Source organism: Alosa sapidissima, chromosome 16 (genome assembly GCF_018492685.1).
Source record: "Alosa sapidissima isolate fAloSap1 chromosome 16, fAloSap1.pri, whole genome shotgun sequence".
NCBI classification, from domain to species: Eukaryota; Metazoa; Chordata; class Actinopteri; order Clupeiformes; family Clupeidae; genus Alosa; species Alosa sapidissima.
This window is the reverse complement of record NC_055972.1, coordinates 33,040,688-33,066,597: the sequence shown is the minus strand read 5'-3', so window position 1 is coordinate 33,066,597 and position 25,910 is coordinate 33,040,688. Positions and strand designations below refer to the sequence as shown.

Genomic DNA, 25,910 nt, shown 5'->3' with positions numbered 1-25,910 from the left:
GATACCAATCCGATACAGTCTTTCCCCTCTCAAAACAACTGTGCTATTAATACATTTGCCTGTGTACATGCTGGAAAGGCAGCAATGAGTTCAATCCAGCATTCCCATTCCAATTGCATATTCCTGTGAATTTGGATTATTATTATTATTAGGGCTGTCAAATGATTAATTTTCACTTAATCGCTGAATTTCAATAGTTAAAGCTGCAGTTGGCAAGATTTATTTAATTATTCACTGACACCGACACTATGCTCCGACAGAACATCATAAATCAGCACTTCTACCTCCACCTAGAGCCTGTTATTTGTTTTGCAAAAATCCATAGCTCCTGGTTCTTCTGGTCCAATCAGAGCAGGGCTGTGTGAGATCTGATTGTCAATCACAGTCTGATGCGTACTGACGAGCACAAACTCGATGAGAGGGTGCTGGGTGGTAGTGGGGGAGGGGCATGAGAGTTGTAAACATTAAACATTTTGGCTAAGTCCCCTCAATCTGTCAGACTTGCCAATTGCATCTTTAATCAGAATTAATCACGTTTTATTATAGGATTAAAATTCTTTTGCAACGCCCATAGTTACAATGGAAAGCAATTGTAGCAGTGTATATTGATTGGGAAAACAAAAAGTGGATCTTTCATATATTCTAGATTCATTCGATATAAAGTGAAATATGCCGAGCCATTTTTGGTTGTAATCTTGATTACGGCTTATAGCTCATGAAAACCAAAAATGAGTATCTCAAAATATTAGAATAAGGAGGTTATAATCTAGAAATGTTGACCTTTTGAAAATAAATGAACTAATCTGACTAATCTTAAATAGTTAATTTATACACTCAATACGTGTTCTGTCTGCTTTTGCACAAATTACTACATAAATGTGACATGGTATGGAGGCAATCAGCCTATGGCACTGCTAAGGTGTTATGGAAGCCCAGGTTGCTTCAATAGCGACCTTAAAGGACAAGTTCGGTATTTTACACTTAAAGCCCTGTTTTCAGATAGTTTATGATTCAAATTTGGACACATGCTGCTGGTCTGAGAATTTTCGGTTTCTGTAGTAGCGCCCCCCCCTCCTCCAGAACGCTGCATAGGTGCACTGGAACAATCCTTCCTAAAACGCATTAAACTTTCGTTTACAAAGATGTGAAACTCACCGAGTGGTCAGGGGTGTTCGCTGATATGCTCACACAAAAATCGCTGCAAAAGATGCTTTCCAACAGGTGTTTATCATGCGTTGTAAAACTGTGGAGCTATTTTTCCAAACGCCTCACACCCGTACATTCTTCCGTTGAGAGCTTGAATAATAGACACTCCAGCCCAGTTGGTGGCGATAATGCACCTTACACCTTCTTGCAAATTACAAGCAAACCACTGGCATTTCATTGAATACACAGAAGAAGCAGAAGATCGCTGTTGAAGTATTTTGCAACAGACAGCTAAAAATGAGGCGATTTTGTGCAGTTCCGAATTGCGGGAAAATTCGTAGCAAAAAAGTTGTCACAGACTTCCTTTCAACGATCCAGAAAGGCTAAAGTTGTGGCTGGAATTTCTGGTGTTGGATGTGAGCACACCTGTTGAGAATCTGCAGAAAGCTGATCACTGTGTCTCTGCGGTCTGCATTTTACTGAACTTCGCTGGAGGTCGAAAGAAATCGCCCAAAATGCTCTTTCGCCTGAGAAATACAGCGTTTCCCACATTACCTCCTGGGACAGAGTTGGAAGAACTTGGGGTAAGGTTGACATTTTGTAACGTAACATTTGTAACAGGCGGAAAATGAACTTATTTGTTATGTCCATAACCTGTCATGTTCACATCATAAGCCTAATACTAACCCTAGCCTACATGAATAATTTGGCTACATGATTTCGTACTGTACGTTGGCTGTGGAACTTTCATGATGAAGACGTAATGATTCACGTAGGCCATCATTCACATCGTGCAAGTTTCAAGACATTTTAGCATTAGCCATGGTTGGACGTGACAATTTGGTAGCCATAGGTAGTAGCCTACGATACCAACTGCATAAGACTACAGAAAGAATACAAACAACCCCATATCCGTTTCCGGCAGCGGAGTAATACCCGTACCTCACAGCACATTTAATACAAGTCAATGGAGTTGGACAAAAACTACGATAAAACCTGTGGGAAAGAATCTTTTGCAGCGATTTTTGTGTGAGCATATCAGTGAACACCCCTGACCACTCGGTGAGTTTCACGTCTTTGTAATCGAAAGTTTAATGCGTTTTAGGAAGGATTGTTCCAGTGCACCTATGCAGCGTTCTGGAGGAGGGGGGGGGCGCTACCACAGAAACCGAAAATTCTCAGGACAGCAGCATGTGTCCAAATTTCAATCTTAAACGTTCTATTTAATCATAAACTATCTGAAAACAGGGCTTTAAGTGTAAAATACCAAACTTGTCCTTTAAGGATATCTGTATTATTGGGTCTGGTGTCATTTTTTTTCTTGACACTAAACCATAGATTCTCTATGGGGTTCAGGTCAGATGAGTTGTCTGGCCAATTAAGTACAATAATACCATCGTAAGCAAACCAGTTACTAGCAGTTTTGACACAATGTTTTCTTCAGAAATATAAATCGCTTTAAATTTAAATAAATGCTACAGCATAATTTCATTTACAAAATGTACACATATCATTAATTAGTGCATAACAACAACAAAATATGCCATATCTTCATTATGTTTGAGTTCAGTTGAAAATAAGGAACTTGCAAAATTTAGAAATATTTTGTTCAGAAATTCTAAAACAACGATGTTTTTTAACACTTCAAAATAACATTTACTAAATGAACCTTACATTTTTCAGTAGCCATAGTTGTGTAGATTTGAACAAAATATGGTTTGGTTCTTAACGGGAGCATTTACTGCCTGAAATATCCGATTTTGTTTACCACGCTCGGAGTTATAGTGCTGGCCTGATGGGTCGCCTATTTACACCGTTTCAACGGCACATGGACGGTTAGACCGAGAATTCTCGTCGTGAAATTAAAATTCCACTGGAGCTCCAAGCGGTTGTGTACACGCAGCCTTACAACACTGTTTACAGCTCCTCGAGTCACGGTAAAATGTCATTTTTGGTACATAGCTAATTTAGATACACCTATGTTGTGCGTGGTTGCGTTTCTATAGGAGTCCGCTGTCTTGGTTTGTATAGAAATGGATATTAAGTGACACATACACGCAAGACGGTGGAAATACGGGACCGGTGGAAATAGGGGGAGTTACGATAGAACTGTTTTTTCCCCCTTTCATCGGTGACCTCCAGAAACAGATCTAAGTGAAAAAAATAGCCAGAATTCTTCTTTAAAGCAGTGGCACTGAAGTATTGTGGATAACAAGGGGGCAACAAGGGCAAAAAAAAAATCTTTGTAAAACATTGAATCAGCACAAATGTAGCAGTTGCCATTTTACCATTATGAGACAACATTGAATGTTAAATGCTGCTTGCTTAGGTATAAGCTACACCAGGCGCGTAACTGAAGCGTTCCGTTCGCGTAGAGTCTGCTGCAACAATTAGCGGCCACTATAATCAATGGAAGTAGCTACACCAGATGTGATGGCGGTGCGTACGTTTGAAAAAAAAAAATAAAAAAAATAGACCATTAATTTAAAATGGATTTTACACGTCGCGAACGGAGCGCTTCAGTTACGCGCCTGGTGTAGCTCATACCTTAGCCTTGTAGATTTGGTTATGGAAGCTACAGATTTCCATAAGGTAGCACCATGAAATGTCTTGTGAGGCAGTGCTTAAGTCTCACCTTCTTCATTCTCTCTTTGAGGGGCTCTTTGTTCACGCTCATCCCTTGGGTCTCTGACATCACGACGATCTTGGCGCTCCTCGCGATCCTCGCGGCGAGAATCTCTCCAGCTGCTGGTTTCCTCTGAGGTACCTCCACGCCTCCAAACTCCCCCCTCCTCCCTACACAAGCATACAAACACACATTGTTCAGTCAACAATCTTTTACTTCAGTACCCACAAATCACGATTTAGAAGTCTGTTCAGTTCATTGTCAGTATGGTAAGCCTGTAGGTACTGCAAGCCTACAATTCTGACATATGGTCTGCCACTTAAAGGAATACAAGCCAAAGAGCTCTACAATAGCCTAAATGGATTTTTTTTTTTTTTTATTATGCATGATTTACTTTTTTATAAAATTCGTAGGCTGATGCCTGGCAGCAACAATTGTGTTTAAATGTAGGTTACTGCTTCAGCCTCTGGCAAGCAACTGGTAGCTTGAGAGCGACGTGTTGGAGACTCATGGTGTAGGACAATGACTTTTCATTGGCAACAATATTAAACCAATAAGCAAGACCAGCCAATCTATGAAAAAAAGTGTGACTTATAGTCCGGAAAATACGGTAATCAGTCAGGGGACTTTTGATTTAAATTACGCAAACCTGGGTGGTCGACGCTCTCTAGTACGCTCACTCTCCTGGCGTTCTTCCAGATCAGGCTCCTCTTCATCTTGACCAGCTTCATCCCGAGGGGGTCCCCAACTCTCTTCACGGGCCTTTTCTCTTTCTCTCCACCCACCTGACAAAAACAAAAGGACTTTAATAGGTGAAAATACAGATAAAATGTGAGGCAAAATAACACCTCCATTGCAGACGGATCCTGTACCTGGCCTGCCTGAAGGTTTCCATGGCTTAGGATCATCACCACGACGTGGCCCAGCATCATCCATGCCTCTGCGGCCTCCCCTTTCATCATCTCCACCCCTTCTTGAACCCCAGTCATCATCAGCCCCACGCCTGAGGCCCCTGGGCTCATCCATAATTCTACGAGGTCCTCGGTCATCATCAAAGCCCCGGCGTGGCCCTCGCTCCTCTTCCATTCCCCTGCGAAGGCTTCGTTCATCGTCTAGGCCACGCCTAGGACCACGGTCATCATCAAAGACCCTCCTGGGTCCACGTTCTTCGTCCAGGCCCCTTCGAGGTCCACGGTCTTCATCAGTGCCACGACGGGGCCCTCTATCATCATCAAAGCCACGACGGGGAGGGCGGTCATCTGAGCCCATGCGACGGGGTACATCGCTTGGTCTCTTGACAGCTGGCTCTTGTTCACGCTCCTCAGTGTCATCACGGCCTTCCTGTCTCCAGTCACTAAAAAGTTAAATATTTTGCATCAAATATGGATCACACAGCTACATATTGCCTGAAGACAGAGATGTGCTTTAAACCACTAACCGATCAGGTACAGGCCGACGCCATTCTGACTCTCCTGGTTCACCACGTTTTCGCCATCCTCCACCATCTTCTCTCTCTGCCCAGTCCTGTAGAAAGGGGAAAGGAGCAATTAAGCCAATTTACCATGTGAGGTATACAAGAAATGTTGTGTGAGCATGTGTAAATAACACGAGGTTGTTTACCTTGGTGGGTTTCTCCTCTGGCATTTTCCTTTCCTCTTCCTTGCGACGCTCACGTTCCTCTATCTCCTGTTGGCGGGCTCGCTGTTTTCTCTCCTGTTCCTCAAGCTTTCGTAAACGTTCCTGGTACTCTCTCTCCTCCTCCTCCCTCTGCTCTTGCTCCAGGCGCTCACGCTCCTCACGTTCTGCAAAAAAACAACAAAAGCCATACATCTTTGTATCTTTCCACAAATATTAGCCTGCCAAACCTGGTACTTCAACTCACACCTTGAGTTTTACAACTCACACCTTGAGCAAGTTTACACTGCTGGTCTAGACTTAAACTATTCTTAACCTGAAACCCAAGCAATAGCATCAAACCAATCTCATTAGGGCTGGGCAATTGAAACAGACATTTTGACCTTCTCATCAACTTATAGGTGCAGTTAGCAATTGTACGCGATTTCAAGGCCATAACTGTATCACTGCCATAATTGTATCACATTCACAAATCATCTCCTCACAATCCGCTAGCTGCCCATACCGGGAGTACAATGAAAAAAAAAAAAAAAAAAAAAAAAAAAAAAGGCTTTGTAGGCAGCCCAGGTTCCAAAAACTGGAAACAAACAAAAACAAAACAACTCTCTGGGAATACTGAAGGGGTGAGCTACCACTACGTTGTTTTGGACAAAAGCATTTGTTAATAAATTTAAGCATTCGCTGACTGCACTTTAAATCTTGCTCATGTCAAGTAACTGGCTAAAGCTTTGCCCAATGTGTGCAGTCATGAACCATCCCTGTAAAAAAGGGTTTCATGTCTTCACCTGGTACAGGTGACTGAGGAACTTGTGGTAAATAGCACTATTTTCATATAGACCGGTTTCAGGTCCCTAACAACCGTGGTTAAAGACTAACTCAGAGGACAAGCAAACTTAGAGCCTTATCACAAGACATTGAAAGAAAGACGCAAGGTGCTTGAATTAACTTTTGGCAGAGAAGAGCAGACTGAATTTCCTTTGTGCAGTACTGGAGACATCTAATTTTTTTGTGATGTCAGTTCAAAGCTAAAAATGTTTACAACGTCAATAAAGTAGGTTATTGCTCTGTCTTCAAATAGGCCTAAGCAGGGTAGGAATTTTTGAAAATCAGAGGTTTACAGGCCACGGTGGCCCCTTCTTTCAATATTCTGCTTTGCGTCCGACTAATAGCGATTTTTATTTAGCCTATGGCCAGTCAAAATAATCTTAGCATTCACAGCGCAAATTAATTTAGTCTTTTACACAGCAGAGAAAGTGACAGCGCACGGCAAGAAATAAAGTGCATCCAAATTCACCCATTCTTCTCAGTTGAACTACTCGTGAAGTAGCCTACTCATCACAGACATCACAAGTATCACATCACATGAAAGAGCTTTTTCTCAGCTTTTAAAAGATGTTAGCTGCTAATTGCTGTGATCAGTTCGCGAGAAAAGTAAATAATATAATTCAATTTAATCATAAATTCTACTGAAGGTTCTGCGCCCACCTCCGTCCCTACCCATTCATCTCGGTGGAATACTTCACTTCGAACCCTTCGTTCAACACATGACAAACCATATATCAGAATAAACAGCAGACCTTACCGAATACAAAAGGTGTCAAGCAGTCCCCTATACAGTTAGCTGTTCCAGAGTAATCCAGTTTTGAATTTGCAGCAAATTTCGACATGCATGTTGTCTCCAAATTTGGGCTTTAATTTTTACAATGTGTTTAATTAGATATCTGTAAATATTAGATGATCAGATGATTTACAGTTGTAATATGACATGTTTCATGTTTTTGTGATGTTTCATACAGTGATGCAGGTCTACTGCTGTGAATAGGCTAAATACAACTTTACAACTTTAATACAACAATAGCTTACTACTGTATAGTTAACTTTGGCCTTGGTTCCCTGACATGTGGTCTTTGTGCCCCCCACCAAATATGCCCAACTGAAGGCCAAGTGGCCTTGCCCCTAAAATGGTGAAATTCCAAGCCTGGGCCTAAGTATTAATAGGCTAGACATTTGGATACGAAGCATGCATTATTGAAGTTACGAAGTTATGCCACAAATGTTATCTTCATGCTCAAGTGGAAAAACTGAAATTATGTAGGCTAAGTAAAATAGAATAGTAACGTTAACATATCTTTTAACGGAGGCTAACGTTAGCCTACTTTTCAAGAAAATTACAAGATGCAGGGTAGCCTAAAGTTAAAGTTGACACTCCATTTGAGTAGATTGTTTAAAGAAAGTAGACATGGGCTTGCAAGTAACGTTATTGGGATAGGTAGCCTATCTTAGCAAATCAGTCATGTATGTATCTATAGGCTTCTTTCCTATCAGTTAACATCCAGCACAATGCATTTTGTGCATTGTATTTCAGTCAATCGTTCAATGTGTGGCCAGAAGCATAGGCTACTTTATCAAAGTAATTATCCTCTGACCTCTGGGGGAAATGATTTCCCACCCCTGCCATTATGTAGCCTTTGAGTAGGTAATGTTTTCACTTAAATCCAAATCTAAACTAATTGTTTGTGCAGTCGAAGCCCTAGCCTAGCATAACCCAATTTCACAGTGACTGGCCAAATGTTTAGCCTACCTTCCGTAAAACATCAGTTTCTTTTTCATAGGTAAACCCGCTACACCTCTAGATGAAAACAATCCAGACTCGGCTACATTTAACTATTTAGGCAATATGCTTTTAGTCTTCATCTTTCATCAAGTTCAGCCAGCTTGCTTTCTATGCGCTGTCCGTGTAAACAAACTAGTGCTTGTCCTCCGAGTTCGTTCTTGACTACGGTTGTTAGGGACCTGAAACCAGTATAGTCACTTATAATGTTATTGTCAAAAATATCATGACATATTGTGATCGTTTGTGTGATAGTATTTGTGATAAAAGTGTATACATCCCTAATCCTTGAGACGTCTTTCCTCGTTGCATTCATTTGTTTCCTTTAAGTTTTAATTAGTTGGAAGGTGGTCCCTGGTTCACAATCAGTTGAAAACCCCTGGTGTAGATAATACTGTATGTACTAGTATTGAACACTGCATTGAAGGCGAGGTCAATGTTACCTTTCTTTAGTTGCTCCTCGTGAATTCTCTGGGCCTCCTCTTCTTTCTGACGGTAGTAGGCATTACGTCGGTCCTCTTTGCGCTGCCTTTTCCTTTCCTCAAGGCGCTTCTTTCGCTCCTCAACCAGGCGCTGTTGGAACTGTTTAAGTTTCTCCTAAAGGCATTGAAAAGGAAAGAGGAAAGAAAAATTCATACATTTCACTTAATCAACCACAATTGATTTGGAATATATAAGAATAAAGAGCAGTGCAAAAAGCAGGGGGAAAAAAAGCAAAAAAACACAACAGTGTATAGACTGCACCATGTATTAACCACAGTTTATTAAATATTAATTGTTATTGTGCAATCCAACTAAATTCCAAGTGGACACCGGTGTCAAGCTATCAGTCTTTTTTTGGGCCCCGCCATTCTTAAATTTACAATATTCCAAGTCATTCTTGAAAATGTCCTTATGATGTGGGCATGATGCCACCATCACTTTCATCATACTCTACTACGCCTAGGGTTGGGTATCGTTTGGGTTTTATCCGGTACCGGTGCTAAATCGATACTTTTAAAACAGTGCCGGTGCCGTAATGGTGCCTGAACCGGTACTTTGTATTTAAATTAAAATGGTCTAAAGCATGAATTGCTTTTTTTATTGATGACAAATTTGAACAGGAAATTGAACTGTTATATTCAATTTACTATCAATATCTCATTGCTCCTACGCATAATAGCCTACATTTAAAGGATAAAACAGCTTGCCATGGATGCACACACAATGGTAAGCTCTGCTTTCAAGTTTACCCAGTGTAGGCGGTTTGCCATAAGGTACGTTAAAACCGTTTGCCATATAGAACTGCCAGGTCATGGACAACGACATTTGCAAGGAAGCTAATCTAACAGGGACTCTTTCTGAATTATTTTCCAATTAATTTAGTGTTCCCAAATGCTTCAAGAAATTGCATGTCTTCCCCCATAACACGCAAAAGTTTAAGATGTTAAGCTACATGTCGGTGTTGAAATGTTTAGATTCCCAGCGCTAGGCATTTTAACAGCAACTATGGCTATGCGCTATATCAGTCACCTGAGTTTAATTAGCGATAAAGTACGTAGAGGGTTCCGTAGCCTCTTTGACAGCTTAGTGACATTAGGTATGTAACCTACATATTTATGTTTTTGCCATCTAACTTTTAACATGATCTTCACATTCATTCATGGGAGTTTCAACAACTCCAATCCTTTCTAACAGAGAAGGAGATGTTAGACATCTTCCAGTCTGGATTCCGACCTAAACACAGCATGGAATCTGCTTTAATTAAGGTCACTAATGACTTGTTACTATCAGTGGAAGCAAAGAACTGTGCATTACTTATGCTGCTAAATCTTAGCGCCGCCTTTGACACTGTAGATCACTGCATTCTTTTAGAGCGCCTTGAGCACTGGATTGGAATTTCAGGTACTGCACTGAAATGGTTTGCTTCCTTCTTAGAGGGAAGATCTTATCTGCCCCCTTATCTTATGGTGTTCCACAGGGATCAATGCTTAGTTGCATTTTATTCTCACTGTACATGTCACCACTCAGTCAAATTATGAAAAAGCACGGTATATCCCATCATTGCTATGCGGATGATACAGTTGTGCATCTCCCATTTAAATGTGGTTCCTCTGGTGCTCTAAACCCATTGCTTGATTGCCTAAAAGAGATTAAACAATGGATGTCGACCAATTTTTGAAAACTGAATGAATCCAAAACAGAAATTCTATTTTTTGGTTCACATGAAGCTGCAAATAATGCAATTACTGAACTAGGGTCTTTTGCCAGATATGTAAAACCTTATGCAAGAAATCTTGGCTTTCTACTTGACCCTGATTTTAAATTGGAGAAAAAGATTAATGCTGTTGTCAAGTCATCTTTTTACCACCTTGAAGTAACATATAAAAAAACATATTAAAAAAAGTAAAGCCAAAACTGTTTTCTTTCAAAGACTTTGAGATATTGATTCATACCTTTATTTCATCCCGCCAGGACTACTGCAACTCTATTTTGGTGTCAGTCCACTCTATCCCGACTTCAGATGGTGCAAAATGCAGCTGCTCGCCATCTTGAATTTAGTCACGATATGTTGAGCGACGAGTACAAATGAACAGCTATGATAAGGGACCAGATTCGAAAAATAATTTGTTGTCATATACATAGTCAATACATATTTTAAGCAGCAACTGGAATCCATGCATTACCATGGAATTATTTTTGGAATCTGATCCCTTATCATACCTGTTCATTCGTACTCATCGCTCGACTTATCGTGACTAAATTCAAGATGCCGTTAAACGATACACTTCCTGAAGGTAGGTAGGTATAACTCGTCTTGTAAATAAACTTCCAGTGCTTTTTCAAAGTTCTCAATGTCTCGTTTTAAATGTCAGGGCCCTCAGAAGTCTACCAATGAAGTGTGGAGCTACTTTGAGCCTCGTAAATGGTGTAAAACAGTGCTTTATTTGCATGGCTAGGCCGATGCCAGAGGCACACCCATCGAAAACCTGTTGGTAGCATCGGCTAACTAGCGCCAGATTTCGAAATGTACAGGGGACAAGCCGAGATGAGCTATGAGACAAAAGTTCACACTCGGTATCATGCTTCAACACACTTTAGGTCAATATCACACCAAACTTCTCCATTAAGGCATTTATCTTTCCATTTTATTTTTTATAGTTAATTCCTTTATTAAATTATTATTTGAAACAAAAATAATTTGATAACAATTATTTTTAATTCTCTTTATAATTAAAGAGGCTGACAACTGTGTTGCAGTTGCATTTTTAATCTGTTTGTTGATATTTAAATGTGAAGACGATAGCTATACGTCTTCTGACAAGGACGTTCTAAAGTCAATACTCATTGATAAACCGAACCTGGTTAACAGACAGACAGCCAAGAGACACAATCTTGATAAAGCTGCTGTGCAAGTTCTTAGAGGCAATGGCGTACGTTTATTGTTGTATGTGTATGTTGTACGATCTCAACACTAGGTTGATATAATTAAAACAATGTTAGGAATTAATCTTAGCAGCGACTTTGCTATCGTAGTTTGCATAGCAATGTTATTGGTTACCACAGTAACTGCTAACAATGTAACGTTTTATGCCTTGCTTAACGGAAAATATACATTGTTTAAACTTTAAAGCAACAAAGTTGCACTATGTTGTTGCATAGAATACACACTGAATGTTTTGTATTTTGTACTTGTTCAGTTTTCACCGTATGTCTTTAAATGGAAAAAAAAAAAAAAAAAAAACGTAAATGCTCAATCTTATCACTGTCTCTCTCTTTATTGGCAACGGTTTAACTTGATGTTAAGTCAGTGGAGTTTCAACACACTGCACAAGAACACTAAAACCTGCCTTTTCACATTAGATCCACACCAACTGCTTTTACAATGGCAATGGAGGTCATCATTAGGGCTTTAGAATTCATTTTTTGCAGTGTGGAGAAACCAGTGAAGAGTCTGGGAAGGTGGTATGATGCAAGCCTTAGTGATAAATCACAGGTTGAAGACTTGAGACAGGTCACTAGGCAAGGTATTGCAAAAATGGACAAGTCAGGGCTGCCAGGTAAGCTCAAGCTGTGGTGTTTACAGTTTGGTTTATTGCCTCGGCTAATGTGGCCATTGACAGTTTATGAAGTTCCTCTGTCAAAGGTAGAGAGGTTGGAAAAAATGGCTCGGAGTCCCACGCTGCTTAAGCAGTGTAGCCTTGTATGGGAAGGGCATTGTAGAGTTGCCAATATCTAGTCTGACAGAGGAATTTAAGTGTGCCAAGGCTAGATTGGAAATGACTCTTACTCAGTCCAAGGACCCAGTGGTGAGGAAAGTTGCACTCACAGTTAATGCAGTGAGGAAGTGGAACCCAGAACAGGCAGTTAAGCAAGCTCAATCAGCATTGAAGCATAGGGATATAATGGGCCATGTGCAGCACGGGCAGGGGGGTCCTAGGGGTGGGCGTAGACAGGAGGAGGCTGTAAGATGTACTAAGGCAGTGTCGCAGGCAAAACAAGGGCAGTGGGTGAACTGGGAAGGGGTGGAAAAAAGACGGATTAAATGGAAAGATCTATGGGGCATGGAAGCTGGTAGGATCAGATTTGTGTTGGGAGCACATCATATGTAGCACCTATCTCCCAAGAATTTAAGTCAATGGTTGGGTGAGGATGATAAATGCATACTCTGCTCGTGTGTGCAGTCTCCACCATATCCTATCAGGGTCCTATGCAAGGTAAATCTCACCCAGGGGTGGTCTACATGGCGTCATAACCAGGTATTGAAATGTGTGGCAGCGGCAATAGAGGATAAAAGGAGAGAAGTCGATTCATTAGCAGCTAGTAAAGGGGTAAGGCAAATTAACTTTGTACGTCAGGGGGATAAACCTTGTTCCGTGAAGGCCAGGTGTAAAACCAGCCAGTTGAAAAATGGGGCGGGCTGGGAAATGAAGGTTGATCTTGGCCAGCAGATGGTACCTCCACATAGTGAGTACTAAACTACAACCCGACGTAATTCTATGGTCGGATTCAGAGAAGATAGTTTACTTCATTGAACTCACTGTTTCTTGGGAATACAGAGTGGAAGAGGCCAATGAGCTGAAGAGAGCTAAATACACTGTAATAGCAGAGGAGGCAGCCAAGCGAGGTTGGAGTGCACGATTAAGGCCCATTGAAATCGGTGCACGTGGGTTTGTGGCCAGATCTGCTATTGGCTTGCTGTCGGAATTGGGCATTTGTGGTCAAAGTCTAAGGCAGGTGGTTAGTAACATGTCTTTAGCAGCAGAACGGGCAAGCGAATGGTTGTGGGTAAGGAGAAGTTACCCTTCCTGGGGCGCAAGCTAAGGTAAGCTAACTGGCTCATTTGTTTTGTGTTTGTGATGGACTGTGCCTAGGTTGATGGTACTTGGCTAAGGTTTTTTATGGTTTATGGTTCAGTCCGCATCAACGGGACGGACCAACCTAGCCAACTTAGACCATGCCTAGGTTGGTTAAGGGTATTTGGATGTTTGTTGTGGTAATATGGTGGCAGCATGGGGCATAAGCTAACTGGCTAATTTGTTTTGTGTTTGTGATGGGCTGTGCCTGGGTTGATGGCGGTTGGCTAGCGTTTGTTATGGTGATGGTTCAGTGAGTGTCTCCAGGACGCTGGTTTAAGCCTTCATGAGGTGTCGTGGGCCTAACTTAACGAAACATCGGTGAATGAGGGTGCCCACTTGAGAACCCCAATGACCTGCCGCATACTATATACTGCTGGGCCATTTGTATTGTGTTTGTGACCATTTGTTGGCGGATTTGTGGGTAGTGTGCTTTTTAAAGTTAAGAAGCAGGGGCTTCTGAATGTGTTTTTACCTTGGATTTTGGCACAAGTGATTTTAACATCTAATCCTGTGTATTAATGTAATGGTGCTTTTAAAGCCAAGTTAAAATAACATATGCTATCAAGTGTGGAATAAACTATATATATATATATATATATATATATATATATATATATATATATATATATATATATATATAGAGCATACATACACACAGTGGGGAGAATAAGTATTTGAACCTATGCTAAAGTTTACTAAAAAGAAACATATAAAAACATCTGTTAGAGATTGATCTTAATGCCTTAATTAAAACAAATAGTACAAATCCAACCTTTAAGGACACCAATTTTCTTAGTGAATGTATCGTAAATAAATAAATGTTCTTCCTTAAATTACAGGGGCAATAAGTATTTGACCCCTATGTTAAATTCCCATAGAGGCAGGCAGATTTTTTTTATTTTTAAAGGCCATTTATTTCATGGATCCAGGATACTATGCATCCTGATAAAGTTCCCTTGGCCTTTGGAATTAAAATAGCCCCACATCACATACCCTTCACCATACCTAGAGATTGGCATGGTGTGTTTTTCAGTTAGCCTATTAGCTGGTTTGATTTGCATTGAACCCAATGAGCATTTTAGTCAACCTTAGCATGGGTTCAAATACTTATTCTCCCCACTGTATGTGTGTGTGTGTGCATATTATTTTAGTTTTATTTTCCTGTTGTGCTTTTTTGTGTCTTTATTCATTTTGTCTTCTATTATCTATTTATAAATATATTTATTTGAGCACTTTGGTCAACCACAGGTTGTTTTAAAAATTGTGCTATATAATAAACTCGACTATGACCATGACAATACATAATCATTGATATAAAACTGCATTCAATGTTCAATTACTAACTGCTGAATGATGCAAATTAAGAGATTGCTGACTATGCAGAATTCTTAGCAGCTTAATTTTGAGACATGACCAGAGACATTGGTGAACTCCATATATTTTCCAAAGAGTTGCGCATGCACTCGTTTCTTTCTTTCAATCGTCTAGGACAGTGGTTCCCACCTGGGGTCCGACTTTGACTGCTTTCAAATTGTTAAAATTGTGTCCACATCCACTTATCTATCTGAGACAGCTAATAAAAACAAAAACCCATAACCCAAACCAAGAAGGGCTCGATGTCCACCAGGGCCCATATTCACAAAGCCTTTTATCTTACCACAATTGCACTAAAATAATTTAGCTAGGAGTATTCTCTTAAGTCATTCACAAAGCCTCTCAGACCTACTCTTAGTAAGGAAAAATGACCACTCCTAAACTAAAAGTTGTTACTCATGCACGATCTTGATCGAAGCGACCACCTTGATTGGCTGATAACGCAGGAATGATGCCAAAAACCTCCCCTACGACTATGAGTGACAAGTGACTGGTCTTTGCTGGTGAGCATGTGTGCGCTACAAGTACCGTGAAGGATGGACGATTATTAATAAATAGCCTAAATTAATAAAGAGCAAATAGCCTAGTAGCATAATGAAATACACTGCGGATTGATGAGGTATCTTTGCAACATGTTTTACATAATCTGTATGAAGATACATAGCCTACATTTGTAAATAGGAGAAACAATTTCATTTGATTTTCAATGAAACGTTACATTTATTTTACATGTTGACAATGAGTGGTTTTGGTTGTTATTGGTGGCGTTATTGCATCCCTTAGTTACAACGCACAATTATTCCCTCTTGATTGAGAGCTGTAGCCGCATGTGCATTTCAAAACATTGCAACATGAAATGCCACAAAAAGCAGCAAGAATTGTTTGTGAATAGGTCTTAGTGACTTAGGAGTCCTCTTGACTGTCCCAGACTTAGGTGCTACTTTTAGGTCTAAAATGGTTTGTGAATTACTCTTAGTCAAATAAATTAGGAGTTCTTAAGTTATGAGTGACACGCCCATTATTTTTAGGAGTTGCTCCTAAATTCGTCAGTTAGGAGATACTTTTAGCCTTAAAATTCTTTGTGAATACAGTCCTTAGTTTATCAAAAGAAAAGATCATAATAAAGAGTTAGCATGAATCTAATGAGTCAAAGTGTGTGAAAAATGTGAAATATAAAGGTTTTTTTTTTTTTTTTTTTTAATTTGAACTGAATTTGAGCATCCATAGTTAGATGTGAAGGGGGGCTCTTAGGAAAAAAGGTTGGGAATCACTGGTTTAGGAGAAGCATTTCAAAATTGGTTGTGTGTTACAATGCATGAAATCCCAATTACCTCAATTCCTGTTAGGCGTGGCTAACCCAGTGTGCATTTGAAAGTTGTTCGTCTCGAGTTAAAGACACCTACCAAATTTTGTGTGTACGTAAAACTATATGCCAAGCACAAGACTCTGTGACATAAGGGGGCGCTAGGGGGTCCCTGGGCCACATGCAGGGCCTAGCCTTTGTCCGTAAGTGCTTTATACGACCCGTCAAATTTAATTTTTCGCCCATGGGAACCACCTAAAAAAGTCGAAGTACGGCAGATGGAGACAAATTACCGTAATAATAACTCTTATAGAAACAATAGGGGTTTGCACCTCTTGTGCAGGCTTTAACCCTGCACCCCCTGTGCTCAGGCCATAACAAGATGGGGAGGGGGCTGAAATTCAGCCATTTTACCTCATAGATGAAACTTCGAGCAGCTGTGATCTTCGAAACAAAGTTCTCCTTGTCCTCCAGCATCCTAGACATCCTCTGCTTGTGCTCCAGGGCCTTTTCCCGCTCAATCTTCATGTTGCTGATCTGGAGGACACCAATCATTCAAAAAAGATTTACCATTACACACGATTTTTATACCTGACCGTATGATCATTTAAAATATATCTGCTGGCTAAAGTTGCTCAGTAGAATGGCAACACTTAAAAAAAAAAAAAAAAAAAAAAGTGTTCTGTTGCCTTCATGCATCTTTCAAAATTGAAATGTTCTCACCCTCTCGTCCTCCTGTAGCTCCCAGAGTTCCATGTCTTTGACGCGCTGTTCCTCATAAGCCTTTTTGATGAGGGGAATCTCCTCCAACCTTTTAGCCCTCTCAAAATAGTCAATCTTTACCAAAAGAAAAATAAGATTTAAATAATAGATAAAAGATTAAATTAAATCAAACAAAAACAAGATGCCAGACAGAGCAGCGTGACGCGCCAGCGTGCCAGTCACCTAGCAACATATATAACCTATATGGCTTGTCAGGATGCAGCATTAAGTGCCATTAACTTGAATGGGCCTTCAGAGGTCCAATCTATTTTTTGCTTTGGATTCAAGTAGTCTCTTTGCTTATAGTAATGGAATTTCATTGAAAGTCAGCAAGCAGTACACATTGCTATGGAACATCTGAAACTCATGTTTTACACACAAATAGACCTTGAAACAGTGACCAACATATTGTGTTTTCTCATTTAGGCAAGTGACCGTAAAAGCAGGATAATGTTTTGTTCGCTAGTCATTATCGGATAAAACGAGACCTTCATTTCTGACAATGACGTCGGGCAATATATTATCCCCTTTTCTCATACTTGCAAAAACTCTTTAGTCATTCAGCCACTATATGCATAGCAATTACCACTCAAGCAAAATAGTCCTACTTCAGAGCATGTCTGACACACAAGCTAAATTTAAGGTTGTTCCTTATGTATCTATTCTGGGGTAATGTTTGATGAAGGATCAAATATTCTGAGAGTAGCTCATATTAAGCTCAACTTAATAGGCCATAATAAGTTACTGCAACAGTGACATGACCATTCTTACTTTTTTCTCTTGGTTTTTAAGACGCTCTTGAAGTTCCTTTTTCTCCTTCTCCAACTGTTCCACCTGTTTGGCCATAATGAAGTCTGGGTCTAGTTCCTCCAGATCCTGTGCAGAAAATGTTCACATGTAAACACTTTTGTGTACCATCATATCTTCTATCTTTCAGAACTGGATTTCCTTTCCTTTCCTGAAAGATTCCAAGGTTCCAAGTACAGTAGTCTCCAGAGTTTTTGATCCAATTTGTTTAATTAAACATTTTTTTACAACTGGATTACTGGGCTTTCAAACACCTTGCTTAAATGGGATGTAAAACACACACAAGCGGTCAGTAGGTCCTTTACCAGATTGTTTCTATGAAGGCTAGAGCCGCACCTGGAGTACCACAGGTCATGTCATTTCTTACCTAAAGCCTCATTTCTTACCTACAGTTAAAATGAGTCCACTGTATTAATGTAGCTGTTCATAAAAATGGTTCCCAACATTTTGTTCTAAAAAAATCTTTAAGCTGGTTCACCAGGCTGGAAAGAGCAGTTTGGTTGCTTTGAAACTATATGTTGATTGATTATCGGCGTCTAGTCCATCTCCATTAAGTATGTTCCGCGGGCCTGTATTTTTCTTAGCCAATAATTGGTGGGCCAGAGTATAGACTGCTATTAAATGCACCTCCGATGGATGGTCTATTAGTCCATACACGCATCCAATCAGAGAATGGATAAAAAATAACTTGTGAAAAAAATAAACCATGTATGGGATGGGCCCATTGATGGTATACTTGAGGAATTCATTTCACTTGATGAACTCTGTTTTATCTCCCCTTTCAATATTGTGAATAGTAAATGTGGGCACTACTACACAAGGCCCTAGGCTACAATAATTTTGGCATTGATGCACGGAGCCTGACTTATTCTAATTACTTCTTTGGATAAAGTCTTACTTTTATTGTTAAATAGGCTTTTTGGTTGACACATCTCATGACAATGTTATAATGTGTATTGTTTGTCTACAAGAAATATTAGCATGCAGAGTGAGTAGCGAACTACAGGAGTTAGCTGGGAGAAAAATAGCTGGGCCTATAAAAAGGAATGGAAAGAAAATTTTGCGTTCATCTTACCCGGTTTCATAAATGCAAAGCCCTTGTATCTGATATGCAACAACGCTGTCGCTGTTTGAAAAGAATACCATACCGCACTACGAAACGGAGTGGCACCTTCAAGGTGGCCTATCCGCTCCAAACAGAGGCACAAAAGCGCAATATTGAAGCGCTGGCCTAGGGCTATGCACAGAGTAGGCTAGCATTTGTTTAAGCACCCATCCATGGTGTGATTGGTGAATTGGCTATTTGTAAATCAATATTGTAAAATAAAAGAGCTGAGAGGGAGGTTTTTTTTTTTTTCAGAACTGCGTTGGTGTTTATTATCTTCATGACTACAGGAGGAAGGCAGGCAGAGGCCTACTAGGTGTCTGGCAGTTTGAGAACAAGAAATGGTGCATCTAAGGGTCAAAATAGTAGCAGTCAAAGAGAATAGTTGATAACAGAACAAGTGACTGTAAAATTAAAAATCTTTGGCGGGACGCAATTAAAAAAAAATTATGCTTGGTCTTTAATCGCATTGCAATTAACATGTTAATGCTGACAGCCCTAGTTGTAACGCTGTATGGAACCCTGTGTTAACCCTTTTAACTTAAAACTTAAGACCAATTTTTGTCATGTCTAAAGTGAAAAGTCATATCCAGATATCTATAAAACCAGGTTAAGCAGCAAACATGTGTTTATAAATGTGTAAAAAAAAAAAATGGACTTCATGTACCTCTATGTCAATGTCCTTAAAGGCCTTAGCCCCCAGTTCAGTCTTCTTGATTTGCTCCAGGCGTTCTCGTACAGTCTTCTTTTTGATCTGCTCATGCTCTTGCATTATGCGCTCTTTCTCTCGTTCTTTGGCCTCCAACCGTAGACGTTCTTCCTCTGCTTTGCGCACCTTTTGCAGTTCAGCCTCCCGTTGCTCAAGCTCCTCCTTTTCACGTTGAATGTTTAGACTCTCTAAACGCTCCTTGCGCTCCTCAATGGTTTGCCTGCGGGCCAGGATGCGCTGGTGCTCTTTGCGAGCATTCTTCAGATAAGCTGCAATGGCTTGTTGGCTCTGCTCCTCTCGTTCTTGCTGTCAGAAAATAGTATGTTTGAATTTAGTACAAATATATTCATGGTACATGTATGATACATTTGAAAAAATGCAATCTGCCAGAAACAAAAAGAGTAATGATGACCAATAGAAAAGAATAATGAGCAGTGAAGAAAGTTCTGCATTTTATTCAGGATCAATAATATATCTAAGCTTTTTATCATGCTTGAAGAAACAAATGTATGTCTATACAGCTCAACGTATTCTCACCAGTATGGAGGCTGGCCTGATGACTTGGATGGCCTTGGCAAGAGAGGAAGACATAGCGGTGAGCTGGTTCCTAATCTGCTCTGAGGGCATGTTCTGGAGGAACGGGCCAACAGGCGCGTCTTCTTTTGTGGAATAGTTCAGATCTGACCCAAAACTTAGAGTACGAGAGGTGTGATCAATGCGCACCTAACAAAAGAAAAAAAACCTCAGTTAAACGTTACCATCAATTCTATTGTATTAGTACATATAGGGACATCTGAGAATATCTGTTGTGAAACTGTGGGCCAGAGATTGTGTACTGAAAGAATAATGTTCCATTTAAAATGGGTGACCATCTGATGGACCTATACTAGGGTTGGGCGATGTCCCCTTATTTGGCATTTGACGATGTGTACAGTAAAACATCGCGATGGACGATGATGTACAGAAATAAATGTAGAATTTTCTACATAAAACATAACATTACATAGCCAACAGCAAATGATAAATATATGGCCTGATGAAAGTGGATAGCAATTCATGTAGGGGAGATTTACACAATTGAATATACTGTAGTGTAATCATTCACACCAGTGGCCATCCTAGATTCTGCTTGACTCTCTCCACACACACACACAGAAAATGATGCTTGTCATATGTTTCTATTTCATATGTATTGAAATTCATATAAAGTGCATTTAGTTAATAATGTATAGTATTTTATAATCTGCATTAAAACTAGTGGCTCAACATATTTAGTAATTTGAATACTTCATATTGTGGCTTTAAAGTACCTGCATAATGCATATGCATCCGTTCTAGGCTCAATTTCATTTCCAGGGAAGTTTTTGTTTTAGCCTATATTAAAGCAGAGTCTCAGTCTATAGAATTACTGCGTATCGCATGTGGGGGCGTGGCATCACAATGGTTGCTTCCCATCGTGAATTCGGATGACGGATCACAATGGATGATGACATCGTCCATTGGCCCAACCCTAACATATACTCCACTCTATAATGGCACATTTGCTTTACATGAATATCTTGAGAACCGTACGGCCTAGGATGACCAATTTTTTGCATATGTTTGCCTCCAGGGGTCATGTAAACCCATTCCATATGCACACATGTGCAAAAAAACAGACACACACGCACACACATACATTCACAGTAATCCTACGTATGACACTCATACAGTAGACATATATACGCATGCATGCACACACACAGGGACATAAACAGGCAAACACACAAGCACATGCACGCACACACCCTCACCCACCCACACAAACATAAACATGTACACGCACACATGCACACAATTCAAGAATTTCTCAGAATTATGAACAGGCAAGATGGGGGTGGGGTTGTATAAAATGTATTTTACATGTGAAATCTATGAACTAATCATGTTTTGGTACTTGTTGTCTAGCAGATACCAGTGAGAATTGAGTGTGCAATTCAGTGAGAGTTAGAATCATATATGCCTTTCAGCGTGACATTTTTGTGGAAAACATGTGCTGGACTGGGCGGCGGTTATATTTTGTACCACTCTGCGGTACATCTAGTTCATTATTAGGGCCCGAGAACCGAAGGGCGCAAGGCCCTATTGTTTTTGTAAGGATTATTATTATTATACTAACTTTGTCTCAGAGCGTTTTCCTTTTTTGAGGTGGTTAAGATGGGTGAAAAGTCTTGAAATTTGGCACACACATCAGGTGTCACACAAAGCAGCTAGGTACAAAAGCTTGACCCCGGGCATGGCCCAGGGACTCGCTAGCACCCCTTACTCCCCCTTAGGTGACTGATCCCGTGGTGGGCATATACTTTCAGCTACACACACCAAATTTGGTAGGTGTCTATCTCCCCAAGATGAACAACTTTCGTATGTACAATGCATTAGCCACGCCCAACAGGAAGTGAGGTATTTGGGATTTTGTGCAGACTAATATGTGATGAATCATGATGCCAAAAGAGGTGCTTCCCATGGGTGAAAACGGATGAAATTTGGCACACACATCAAGTGATACAGTGAATAGACAGGGATAAAAGCTTGGCACCGGACGTTGCCCAGGAAATCCATAGCGCCCCCTTATGTCACTGTGATTTGTGGTTGGCATATAGTTTTAGATACACAGATATCGGATATCATTGTGATGATATTCACATTCGTAATTCACAGGCCTAGCATAGCGCCACCATCTGGCCAAGCAGGAAATGTGCCAGAAATGTTCTATGCTTTGAATGAATGGTCTGAAACTTCTCAGGTTAATAGATATTATGCTTATGATGATATCCAGACACCCAATGAGCCTGCCTGGCATAGCGCCACCACCTGGCCAAGCAGGAACATGTGGCAGAAATTGGCAATGCCTTTATTGATTGATCTGAAACTTTACAAAATATTGGATATCATTGTGATGATATTCACATGTGTAATTCACATGCCTAGCATAGCACCACCATCTGGCCAAGCAGGAAATGTGCCAAAAATGTTCAATGCTTTGACTGATTTATCTGAAATTTTACACAAAATTAGATATCATGATGATGAAATTCAAATGTCTTATTAACATGCCTTACATAGCGCCACCAATTGGCAAGATAAGGAATGTGTTTTTTCCACGTCTGTTGGAAATCACCATCAGATTAATCAGATTAGCACACACATCAAATATGTAAATTTCAGAAGCGTACCACGTCGGTGCTTTGTTGGGTTCCGAAATGTCACGGGTTGCGGCCCGCAGGTGCTCGGGCCCGCCATTGCCGCTTGCGGCTATATTTTAATTTGGGTTTTGACCATAGGAAATTGTGGGTCCCAAGGCATTTACACCCACTTTCTTTAAAAAAAAAATAACTTTTGAGATTCTGTCCCATCATACCTGCAGATCGCAGTGTCTAGCAGCATCCACAATGGAACGCTCAAGCTGAAAGGCATCCACAAATGGCACAAGAGAGGCAAGACGACTGAACTCGATGCTCTGGTAGATCTGAGCAACCTAATAAACCATAAAGGAGAATATTTCAGAATATACATTATGAAGATTTAGGCGAGACACTGTACCAAAACAAATACTTTATGAACACCATAAATGGTATCTAGAATTACATAAAGTGCACATACTTCAAAATGGAAAAATCAGCTCAGTACACATTTATTTTCCTGTCTTTCCATACCTCTAAATTTAGTTTGGAACAAAATTCTAACCATGTTTGGGATACAGTGAGCCATTTCATTCAGAATAAAAACAAATTTCACATGAGGTTTGGATGAGGAGCATAGGTGTTTTTGGCATTACATCAACGGTTACATGGTTATTGTTCTTAAAATTGTGCATTCTTCACGGAAAATAAATATAAGCCAATTTTAAGATTGGGTGGTGGATAGATTTTCCCAACTTCACTGAAACGACATCTAAAAATCCAGGAGAAGAATCTGACTCAATGACCCACATATACACATCAAAGCTACTTGACCAAAGACAACAAATACATGTTGAATTGTGATTTTTCCTCCAGTCCTCTTGTCTCAACAGCCCTGAACATTTATGGACACTTGAAATATGACAAAGTATGAGACAATACAAGGAGCTCTCTGGCACATTGAGCACACATGTTATACACAAACAGATCAGGTTTTTGCACAAACTTGTGACACTTGAAAGCAAGCTGCCTTGAAAGCAAAACAAGAGCATGTCAAATAGTAAGACATGAAATGAATGTACACTAAAGTTGCAACTTTTTACTCGAATTAAGCTATTGGTACTGTGTATATATTTGAACTTGTTTTGATGACACAGGAAAAGAATAAAAGACTCACCTGTTGTAAAAGTCTAAGGATGGTATTGCTCTGTAGGTGGGGCACATACTGTTGAAGATCACACTCTTTCTCTGCTTGGTCCTTTATCCAGTTTAACACCTAAGAAAGACAAGATATGTAAATGCGGGCCAAAAAATAATCGAGCGGTCCATTAATGTAAATTAATTCTCAATATTGCCCAATTACAACACTACTGCAATAAATCTTGGTTGCCATGTTGCATGCTCTTCACGTCCTTCATAACACCAAATCACATGGTCTCCACCACAATAAATGTAAAAGGAAGTAACACCTTTACAATGAAATAAAATAAAATGAGCATCAGCAGACACTAATGGGTGTAGAGAATTAAGTTATTCATAGAGAATGGGGCTTGTTAATTTGGGATAAGCGGACACATTTCAGAAATCTCACAATTGACCTGCCGTTAAGCCCCGCCCCCCATTGTTGTGAAATTAGCACTTCGCCAGCAAGCAGTACTTTGTGGGCAGTGGCAGACATTTCACAAATAACCTCAGACTTATTTTCTGGTTACAGTAACTATATCATTGGATTTTACTGTGTACTTTGAACAAAATCTAAGCAAGAAAAGGGCAAACAAATAAGATCAATATTTCAGCACGACAGTCTATGGGGTTTGCCATTCTGACTACCGTTTTCGGTGGTGAGCGACACAGACACAGGTGACTCAGAACCACTCATACCCCCTAGAGTTATGGCGGTGAAATGCGCCGCAATGCAAAACAACCCCGACGCAGAACTTTTTTACTTGAGTAGATTTCTCAGTTGGGAATATTTACTTTTACTCAAGTAATTTTTGAAGGGAGTAATTGTACTTTTACTTGAGTATAGATTTTCCATACTCTACCCACCCCTATCAAACTTTCTAATGATGACACAGCACTCAAAGATTCTCTCATAGAACTGTATGGGGTTGGTTCGTAACGCAAACATGGCAGTCATCTACACATATCCTGCCCCTTCCGCCGACAGAAGTTGACAAGTGAATACATTGTGCCAATCATGTGGTATGTTGCGAATACATCGTGCCAACCATGTGTCGTGATCTCACAGCTGGAGCGAGGTTGGTGTGTCATGATTCGTGAAATGTGGCGCACACGCAGTTCTGCCCCAAATAGATGCCCGATAAGTGGCCACGTTACAATATGGCCGCCGAGTGGAGGGACATGCCTAAAAGGACTTTGGGTATTTGGGTAAAATAGGCTTAGCTCATGCAAAAATGATCCAAGGTGGATGGACCAATTTAGGTAGTAAGAATGTTTAGGTTACTGTAACTGCACGTAAGCAAAATGATAAAGGATTTAGCAAAGGCATACCATTTCAGTTCAGCTAATTAGCGTCGCGACCGTGCAGCAAAAAAGGCTGCATATGGGTAGGTCCTGTAGTTCTTATAAGCAATGGAAACACAACGGCTGAAGGGCTGAATAGCGAGACTGTCCTGTATCTGTCCCCTTTACTCGACTTATTATAACCACAGCCCAGAACTATCGGTTTTAGAAATGCTATTTTTGCCCATTTTGACAGCACTAGCGCTCAGCACCACCACCTTTGGGGCATCACATTTGTAATTGAGATGACTTACCTTAGTTACCCTTCCACAAAGTTTCAGTGGATGGAAGTCCACCTCTAGCCAGTTGTACAGCTCTTTGACTTCTGGTACGATATACTGCAGAAGATTAAACCTCACCTGGGAGAGGAAAAGAAAGAAAGAAAGAAAGAAAGAAAGAAAGAAAGAAAGAAAGAAAGAAAGAAAGAAAAGGTAAGTATGTATGCACACACAAATATATATATTCTGATTTTTTTATATGTAATAGGGGTGTAACGGTTCATGTATTCGTATTGAACCGAAACGGTACGGGCGTCACGGTTCGGTGCATGAATTTACACGGAGAATACACGGTATAAAAATACATAAAACTCGTGTGCGGATTAATTAATGTCATGTCACTGTTAAATAGCCTACCGTACGAGAGTTAAGAGAGTTCTTTAGCGACACCTAACGCTAATCTGTAGCCTCGCCTTAGCTCTGAAGCTCTGATTGACGCCTATGTTTTTTTTTTGTCAGGTCGTCGGTCGAGTCAGTCAGTCAGAGATAGCAGCACTAAGGTGGCGACCCACAAGAGTTAGAGGATCCGCT

The 25,910-nt window shown here is 40.3% G+C and overlaps 1 protein-coding gene across 1 annotated transcript in view; it reads right to left on the bottom strand.

Moving 5' to 3' along the window:
* eif3s10 (eukaryotic translation initiation factor 3, subunit 10 (theta)) overlaps positions 1 to 25,910 on the bottom strand; it is a 55,987-nt gene that overhangs the window by 4,739 nt on the left and 25,338 nt on the right. Inside the window, exons 8-21 of the mRNA XM_042066020.1 lie at positions 25,356 to 25,460; positions 23,753 to 23,851; positions 22,815 to 22,931; positions 19,955 to 20,140; positions 19,376 to 19,723; positions 17,568 to 17,672; positions 16,758 to 16,871; positions 16,449 to 16,571; positions 8,462 to 8,615; positions 5,393 to 5,574; positions 5,211 to 5,296; positions 4,645 to 5,126; positions 4,422 to 4,557; positions 3,782 to 3,942 (exon numbers count right to left, since the gene is read on the bottom strand). Of these exons, the coding sequence (XP_041921954.1) occupies positions 3,782 to 3,942; positions 4,422 to 4,557; positions 4,645 to 5,126; positions 5,211 to 5,296; positions 5,393 to 5,574; positions 8,462 to 8,615; positions 16,449 to 16,571; positions 16,758 to 16,871; positions 17,568 to 17,672; positions 19,376 to 19,723; positions 19,955 to 20,140; positions 22,815 to 22,931; positions 23,753 to 23,851; positions 25,356 to 25,460 (2,398 nt within the window). The remainder of the gene's footprint in view (positions 1 to 3,781; positions 3,943 to 4,421; positions 4,558 to 4,644; positions 5,127 to 5,210; positions 5,297 to 5,392; positions 5,575 to 8,461; positions 8,616 to 16,448; positions 16,572 to 16,757; positions 16,872 to 17,567; positions 17,673 to 19,375; positions 19,724 to 19,954; positions 20,141 to 22,814; positions 22,932 to 23,752; positions 23,852 to 25,355; positions 25,461 to 25,910) is intronic.